Below are 8,477 nucleotides of genomic sequence, written 5' to 3' on the forward strand. Positions count from 1 at the left end.
GGACTAGAACTTCGCACTCTTAAGCAGGTAATAAATAATGCTCCTTTGGAGAAACAACTTTTATTCAACTGTATTTAAAACTGCAATGTGGAACAAAAATGGTTGGAACATAATTAGCTTAGAAGAGCACACACCACAAAAAAATTGACATTCCACTGAGACAGCATTGAGCCATCTGTCGCTCCACTGACATAACTACTGTGGCATGTTAAAGCTATGTATGCCCCAGCTCCATCCTGTTATGAAGTCATGATCTCCTGGAGGTCAGGGGTCAGCCACTAACTTAAATCACACAACTTTACCAGTTAGCACAATACACTTCACCCTGTTTTTCCATCACAGTGCAGCTAGTCCTTACCTTTTACAATACATTAAAAAGGCAAGTTTGGGATATATGAAATAATTTCCATTACAATCTTGAACATTTTAATTAACAAACTTGTAAACAACTCCATGTTTGCAGCGGAGGGCTGCGAGTGCTTGGCTTGCCAGGGAGCGGAGGGCTGCGAGTGCTTGGCTTGCCAGGGAGCGTAGGGCTGCCTGAGTCTCCTTGTTCTTTTGCCCGACAGTTCTGGAACCACACCTAAACAGCCAGAATGGAACATGTCAAACGTCAGTTTTTACCTTCGATATGTTCATTCATCAGACAAACACCACATTTTTCATTAAACCAGAGTAGAGTAGCAGTTGGTAAGAAAGTTTGGCAAAAAAAATCTCTAAGCCATTAGATGGGGGGGGCAGAACATACTCTAAAGCTGATCTAAGAAATTGATTTTTTTTTAAATGGTCATGGTTTTACTAGGTGAGCGGTGTAGAGCCTCAGAACAGAGTTAGAATCAGGAGCACAAGGCTCTCATAGTAGGTGTCAGAAAAGTTATTTTGTTTTGTCATCACTGGCTCTAGAAGTTCAGGTAAGTAGGAAAACAGCTGGGGTACCTGCACTTCCTTCGTCACATGATCTCTCCCTCGCCAATCAGCTTCAACCATGGGCCTGCTTGATCTGTAAGAGAGCTGATTTAGAGTTTTCCAGTCTCCAAACAGGAGAGCTTGTACTCAGTGTAGAGCCTCAGAACAGAGTTAGAATCAGGAGCACAAGGCTCTCATAGTAGGTGTCAGAAAAGTTATTTTGTTTTGTCATCACTGGCTCATTGCATTGTTGTCCACATTGTTCATTTGAATGTTTCTATAGGCTGGAAAGGGGCCAGCCACAGTAACGTCATTACCAAGCACATTAGGCATCAAAACTAGTATGCTCAAATTTACAACACTAGTTGAAACAGATTAACAGTAGTTTAGACAGGCCACAACTGGTCAACACGTGCGCAGCATCAAACGTGTACACGTGGTACAAAGTTAGCAAACGCGTTCGCGGGTATGGAATTTGGGAAAACCCACGGATCCATGAAAATGTACTTTTTACAGCGGTAGCAGATACTTGACTATAATAAACTTTTTCCAACTGTAAAACATTAAAAGTGAATTCTCACGTTAGTTAAATGTGCATTGCAGACTGCTAGCAAGCACAGTCCAATGCCAACGATGTTTTAACTTATTGCCAGCTTGCAACTCGCCACATAGCAAGCCATCTAGCTAGCTTAGTTCGCTCATTATCTAGTTGCTTACCAGAAAATTTGTTGTTAGATAGGTGGTTTGTTGACTGCAGTGCTGTAACAACCAGGGAAACTTCATAGCGTCGATATCTAACGTTACGTTAATGTTTGGCGTCATGCTCTGTTTTTCGAGGGTGAAAAGGCAGTCTACCCGCAAAGAGGAGGACTTTATAGTGAGAATTATTCTGTGACGGAATTTCCGGTCTTTTCGGCCAATCACGTTCATCTACAGTTTTAAACTACAAGAGCTCCCAGCGTGGCTAGGTAGGGAGATTTGTGGGGCTTTTCACTTTCCTTCGGGAACTGGTGGGAGGGCAGGGTCGAAGATTTAAAAGTTAATGTCAACATCATTACGTCCTGAAAAATACCTGGTATTTACCTGGGCATCCAGTAAACATTTAATATGAACGAGAATGATGCATTAAAGCTAGCAAAAGCTAGTAAGGCTAACTAGCTAGCTACTTCAAATAGCTCGAATATGCTGTTGAAATTAACTTCTCAATCTTCTTGGCTAACATTTAGCATACATTTATTCATTTAGCAGACGCTTTTATCCAAAGCGACTTCCAAGAGAGAGCTTTACAAAAGTGCATAGCACTGATCATAACAACAACATAGACCCAAACATTGCAGGTAGCCAAAACATGGAAGCATACATTGTGAAAAACCAAATAAGTGCCAAAGGCCAGAACCACAAGAGCATGTAGTTAAACAAGTTACAATTCAACAACATGAACCTCAAAAGTGCAAGAGTGTACCTGCAGAAAAAGCAAGCAACAATATATTTCGCAGCAAGTACAAGCATTTTAAATCAGTTACAACTAACCAACAAGTCTCTCAATAAGAGTAATTTGTGATCCTGGAGGAAACTAACACCAGGTCCAGCAAATCATTCCTAAGTACCGTTATACTCCCGGAACAGGTGCGTCTTGAGCCTTTTCTTGAAGGTGGGGAGACAGTCAGTGTCTCTGATGGAGGTGGGGAGTTGATTCCACCATCGGGGGGCCAGACAGGAGAAGAGCTTGGGTTGGGCTTGAGTTGGGACCGGGCGCTTGTGAGTATTTGTATTACAAGCGTTCAAATTTATTTTACAAGCTTGCAAAACTGTTTTTTCCACATTACGGAGTTTCAAATCGTGTCTATTAAGGTTTCAGTGTTCTGAGACCAATTTTACCTCATAAAGCTACAATACCATTGTTGGAACATCAACCATATTTAATAAAATATGTGTATTCTTATGTTTAATGTCTACGTTGTATTTTGTCTGTGTTTGTAATAGCCTCAATGACAGTAGCCTACAGTTGAACTGAACTGGACCTTCTCAGTTGTGATCTTGGATATTATATGATATTTTCAATCAATGGTGTGAGCTTGGATATTATGATATTTTCAATCTATGGTGTGAGCTTGGATCAGCATATAACATATTCAACCTGATGTGAGGCGCGATGTTGGAATATTACATTAGGCTGGTCATAGTCAGTGATGGGATTCAATTTTACTTCTTAATTTAAACATTTATTCTTGTCACAACTGTACAACTCAAAAACTCACTCAAACAACCCATTCAACATAACCTCGGCTCAATGTTAATCATATTTCAATGCAATATTTTGTACCTGTACCACACATCTGTTTTAAAGAGCCTTAAATGAAATAGTCCATCTGGTTTAGGAATGGTCACCATAGCTACTGAAATACTACTGATACTGATGAGGACACTGGGTTAGAGAGAGAGAGGTCTGGGTTTGTAGGCTAGGAGCTCTCTATGGAGGTCTATGTATGTCTATGAAGGGCCTTTGAGGGATATCAAGCCTATGAATGTGCTATGAGGGATACAGGCAGTCTACATAAGTCAATGAAGGGCCTATGATGTGTATGAACCATATGAGGCTGATGAGGGATCTAGGGGGTCTATGAAAGTGTCTTAATGGTCTACGAAGATCTAAGGGTCAATGAATGGTCTATGAAGCATCAATGATGACAGTTTATGTCTATGAAGGGCCTATGGTGTCTGTGGAAAGACTTGTAAAGAATTTTATGCGAGTCTATGAAAGGTGTCTCTGGGGCAGCAGAGGATGCAGATAAAGGGATCAACCTTACAACGATAAACAAGAACCACTAACCTCAAACAAAAGAGACACTAAAGGCACAGAGATGTGGAGGAGGATAGGAGAGCTGAGGAGAGGGGAGGAGCTGAGGAGAGGGGAGCTGAGGAGAGGAGCTGAGGAGAAGAGAGCTGAGGAGAGGGGAGCTGAGGGGAGGAAAGCTGAGGAGAGGAGAGGAGAGCTGAGGAGAGGTGAGGAGCTGAGGAGAGGAGAGCTGAGGAGAGGAGCTGAGGAGAGGGGAGCTGAGGAGAGGGGAGCTGAGGGGAGGAAAGGAGCTGAGGAGAGGGGAGCTGAGGAGAGGAGAGCTGAGGGGAGGAAAGCTGAGGAGAGCTGAGGAGAGGTGAGGAGCTGAGGAGAGGAGAGCTGAGGGGAGGAAAGCTGAGGAGAGCTGAGGAGAGGTGAGGAGCTGAGGAGAGGAGAGCTGAGGAGAGGGGAGCTGAGGAGAGGGGAGCTGAGGATAGGAGAGCTGAGGAGAGGAGAGCTGAGGAGAGCTGAGGAGAGGAGAGCTGAGGGGAGGATAGGAGAGGTGAGGAGAGCTGAGGGGAGGAGAGGACAGGGGAGGAGAGGACAGGGAAGGAGAGGGGTGGAGAGGTGATGGGAGGAGAGGTGAGGAGAGCTGAGGAGAGCTGAGGGGAGGTGAGGAGATGGGAGGACAGGGGAGGAGAGGTGAGGAGAGGAAAGGAGAGGTGGACTGTGCTGGATGGGGCTTTTTGGAACTATTTCCTGTCAGCCAGTCATAAATAAATATATCTAGTAATATGCCATATGTATATAATAGGGTTATCAACAGCAGTCAGTCTAGATAGTAATATTACCATACCTATCATCACCATATCTAACTGAATCACACTGGAGACTGGCCCATATACGCCAGCGGCAGGGTTAGGGACACAGCACACACCCACGCTACGTGACAACAACAAACAACAACACTGACAGTGAAACAGGAGACTACAGAGGGCAGGAAGAACACACACTGTCTGTGCAAGTCCTGTGTGTGTGTCTGGGTTTATTGTGTGTTTGTGTGTGTCTGTCCCTAAAGAGACATGCGACAGCCCTGGTGTGTGTCTGGGTTTATTGTGTGTTTGTGTGTGTGTGTGCGACAGCCTCTCAAGGAGGAAGATGAGGAAAAGGAAGATTCTTGTGCTTTTCAGTCCTCACAGCTGAGCTGTGATTGGCTGTGCTCTAGAGGTCAGAAGTTGTGTGTGCGTGGCCTCCAGGTCATTGAGGGATACAGGTGGAGGATGTAGTTCTCCAGCACAGTTACAGACCACCAGGCAGGCCTGCCGGCGTCAGGGTCAGGGAGTGTGGCTTTAATCCAGCATGGCATCCAGTTGGTCCGCCAGGTCGTCAAACATGCTGCCGATGTCGTCCAGTATATTGCCTGGCAACGTAGCATGGGCCTGCGACAGAGAACTACACACAGAGAGAAGTGGGTCAACCTGTGTGTGCGTCTGCATGTGTGTGAGTGTGTCTGCGTGTGTGAGTGTGTCTGCGTATTTGAGTGTGTGTGAGTGTGTCTGCGTGTGTGTACTCACTCGTGGTGTCCATCATCCTGGATCTTCTGTTGCATGTCCTGAAAAGCTGCAGTCTCCATCTCTTCTCTCCTCTGCACCTCCTCCTCCCTGCTCCTCTCCTCCCTCTCCTTCTCCTCTTTCCCCCTCTCCTCCCTCTCCTCCCCCTCCCTCAGGTTGGCCAGGTCTATGGAGAGGCCAGCAATGGAGGAACGGGGGGGTTTGACTGGGTGGTGTGCGGAGCCAGGGGTGGAGGCTGGGGTGGAGGGTGTGTTTGCGGGGGATGAAGGGGCGGGGAAGGGGGAGGCGTGGGGGAGACCAGGAGACAGAGAGGGGGATGGAGGAGCAGGGATGGGAGAGGAGGGTTTGGGCGAGGCTGTGAGCGAAGCAACTGCTGCCTTGGTTGGTTTAGGGGCCGTGGGGGGGGGGGCGGGTTTGGGGGAGATGGGGGGAGGGACTCTCTTAATCCCTGGGGAGGGAGGAGGAGGGGAGAGGATGGAGAACAGAAAATGTTATTCAGAACGTAAAAAAAGAAAGAAATGCTAAGTATTCCAACATTCCGATCTGAGTCTGTGTGTGAGGTTGTGTATGTGTGATAGTGGGTGTCTGTGTGAGGGTGTGTGTGAGGGTGTGTTCTCACCCGGGCTGGGCAGGGCCTCTGGGCCAGGCAGGGGGACAGTCCTGGTGGGGGTGGGGGGGTCCTGTCTCGTCTGGGGGAGGGTGGAGGAGGGGACAGTAGGTCTCAATGTCTTCCTGCTCTCCATCCACTCACAGCTCTCCCTGGCTGGCTCCGGCCTATCAGGCGCCTGTGCAGGCGGCCGCCGCCTCATGACCACGCCCCCGTTCTGCTGTGGGGGGGCGGGGCTTTGCTGGGCGCCCCCTGATTGCTCTGGCTCTGGTTGGCTGCTGGGAGGCGTGCCGGGTTCTGGTTGGTCGGATCCTCGTGGGCGTCGCCGGATGGTGTCTGTCTCTCCATCGGAGCAGGGGAGGGGGCGTGGCCTGCGGCGCAGTGTTGCCATGCCATCCGTGATGCTCTCTGCTGTTGAAGTGACAACCGTGGAGCGTGGGCGGGGCTCAGGGCGGGGCTGGGCAGGTTGCTGTGGAGACAGGATCTGGGGGGTGGGGTCAGGAGTTAGTGGGCCGCTGATGGTCCGGCGGCGGTTCAGGACGTCGTCTTCATCAGAACCCAGACCACCTGACCCAGCCTGCCGCCGCAGCAGGGCTGGGCTCACCTGCAGCACACAGACACACACACAGTAGTTAGACACACACACATGTAGGTAAACACACACATGTAGTTAAACACACACCTGCAGGTAGGTTGCACTGTGGCTCCCCAGGTTCCTGGGCAGAGTTTTGGCTCCGCTCCCCATGGATGTTTCCAACATGGCCGCCAGGCTCCTGACACTGCCACCTGCGCCCTCCGAGCGCTGCAGCCCCGCCCCCCCCTCCCTGCGCCCCGCCAGACCTCCGCAGTCACTTGCCCTCCTCTCCCGATAGGCTGGCAGCGCCAGTAGCCCCTCCCCCTCCCCGTCGCCCCCGGAGATGGAGGAGCAGGAGCGCTTTGGCGGGGTCGGGGGCCGGCCTTTGCGTTGTGGACGCAGCGTGACTGATGATTGGCTGCGGTTGACGGTGGCGTCGTAAGGGGCGGGGCTCTGGGTGGAGCTGCTGCGGCACACGTATCTAGGGGCGGAGTCAGGCGTCAGGAGACCTTCAGTCTCCAGGGAGTAGCCAATCAGGCAGCGCCCCTCTTCCGAAGGCAGGCACAGCAAGGGTACAGACACACCACCATCACGGACCGACGAATCAGACGCCTGCATGGAGGGGCGGGGCCTGGCTTTGGGGCAGGAGGACTGGGTCTTGGTGGGGGTCTGGGGGGGGGTATGAGAGGGGGAGGCGGTCTCTGGGCAGGGTCTGGCGAGGGGGGCAGGTCTAGAGGGAGGAGGGGTGGAGCTACCGTCTCCAGTCTGCAGGTCCTTTAGTCTCCTCACTGCCAGCATCAGCTTCTTCTGGTGACCTAGGAGACACACAGCATCAGTCTAGCCATCGTCATGGTTACACACAGCATCAGTCCAGTTGTATTTATGGTTACATGCAACATCAGCCTGATTGTAGTCATAGTTACACAGAGCATCAGTCTATCTGTTACCTGGCCCCAGTTAACCCTAATCCACACCAATCACTGTGTCTGTAGTCATGGTTACTTTGCTCTCTGTCTGTAGTTTTGGTTAACCAGCACAGAAATGCAGTATATCTGTAGTCATGGTTACCAAGCTTGGTCATGCAGTCCTAAAATGTAGTCATGGTTTCCAAACTTGGGGATGCTGTATCTGTCAGTTGTCATAGTTACCCAGCTTGGTGATGTTGTATCTGTTTGTTGTCACAGTTACCCGGCTTGGTGATGCTGTATCTGTCTGTTGTCACAGTTACCTAGCTTGGTGATGCCGATCTCCTGGAGGTCGTCCCAGCTGAGCTCAGAGACAAAGTCCATGTTCTCATAGCCGTTCTGGACCAGAACCTGGTAGTACTGGTGCAGACCTATTAGAGACAGCCAGTCTGCCAGGCTGGCCTGCAGGAACACATACACACGCATGCACACAATTTCAGGCAAAGTGTTTTTCCCACACAGTATCATGCCCATACATGGTGAATGTAACTGTACAGGTGTGTGTGTATGTTTTAGGTACAGGTTTTTGTGCGTATATGTTTTAGGTACAAGTGTATTCTTACAGGTCGGTATTCTGGCAGCCACTCTTCTGGCAACTTGCTGATCTCAGCTGTCAGCTTCTTACGATGTCCTGGCTTAGTCACTCCAATAGCAGTCAGATCCTAACACACACAAGCATGCATGCACACACATGCACACACACAAGCACGCATGCACACACAAGCACACATGCACACACACAAGCACGCATGCACACACAAACAAGCACGCACACATGCACACACACAAGCAAGCATGCACACACACACAAGCACACATGCACACACACACAAGCACGCAGGCACACATACACACAAGCATGCATGCACACATACACACAAGCATGCATGCACACACATACACACGCATTCACACACACACGCGCATGCACACATACACACAAGCAGGCAAACACACATGTGCACACAGGCACGCACACACATGCAGAGGACAGTTATAGTTACACACCCGGGTACAATGTGTTGCTTTCACTTGCACACATACAGAGAAACCGATATTCGCACATTACAGTTATACA

The 8,477-nt window shown here is 49.6% G+C and overlaps 1 protein-coding gene, 1 long non-coding RNA gene and 2 other non-coding genes across 4 annotated transcripts in view; all 4 read right to left on the bottom strand.

Moving 5' to 3' along the window:
• Positions 1–44: 44 nt before the first annotated feature.
• Positions 45–1,840, bottom strand: LOC134008968 (uncharacterized). Its single transcript, XR_009928210.1, has 3 exons — positions 1,624–1,840; positions 937–1,000; positions 45–583 (listed from the first exon to the last, which is right to left on the bottom strand). It is a non-coding gene; the product is annotated as an uncharacterized LOC134008968 (long non-coding RNA).
• Positions 815–899, bottom strand: LOC134009236 (small nucleolar RNA SNORD60). The gene has a single exon (XR_009928228.1). It is a non-coding gene; the product is annotated as a small nucleolar RNA SNORD60 (small nucleolar RNA).
• Positions 1,062–1,146, bottom strand: LOC134009237 (small nucleolar RNA SNORD60). Its single transcript, XR_009928229.1, has one exon. It is a non-coding gene; the product is annotated as a small nucleolar RNA SNORD60 (small nucleolar RNA).
• An 893-nt stretch (positions 1,841–2,733) lies between the features above and the next one.
• Positions 2,734–8,477, bottom strand: part of si:dkeyp-9d4.3 (caskin-1) — a 19,892-nt gene continuing 14,148 nt past the window's right edge. The window contains exons 10-16 of the mRNA XM_062448953.1: positions 7,963–8,061; positions 7,663–7,801; positions 6,543–7,249; positions 5,873–6,464; positions 5,257–5,701; positions 4,373–5,134; positions 2,734–3,821 (exon numbers count right to left, since the gene is read on the bottom strand). Of these exons, the coding sequence (XP_062304937.1) occupies positions 5,032–5,134; positions 5,257–5,701; positions 5,873–6,464; positions 6,543–7,249; positions 7,663–7,801; positions 7,963–8,061 (2,085 nt within the window). The 3' untranslated portion in view covers positions 2,734–3,821; positions 4,373–5,031. The remainder of the gene's footprint in view (positions 3,822–4,372; positions 5,135–5,256; positions 5,702–5,872; positions 6,465–6,542; positions 7,250–7,662; positions 7,802–7,962; positions 8,062–8,477) is intronic.

Source organism: Osmerus eperlanus, chromosome 22 (assembly GCF_963692335.1).
Source record: "Osmerus eperlanus chromosome 22, fOsmEpe2.1, whole genome shotgun sequence".
NCBI classification, from domain to species: Eukaryota; Metazoa; Chordata; class Actinopteri; order Osmeriformes; family Osmeridae; genus Osmerus; species Osmerus eperlanus.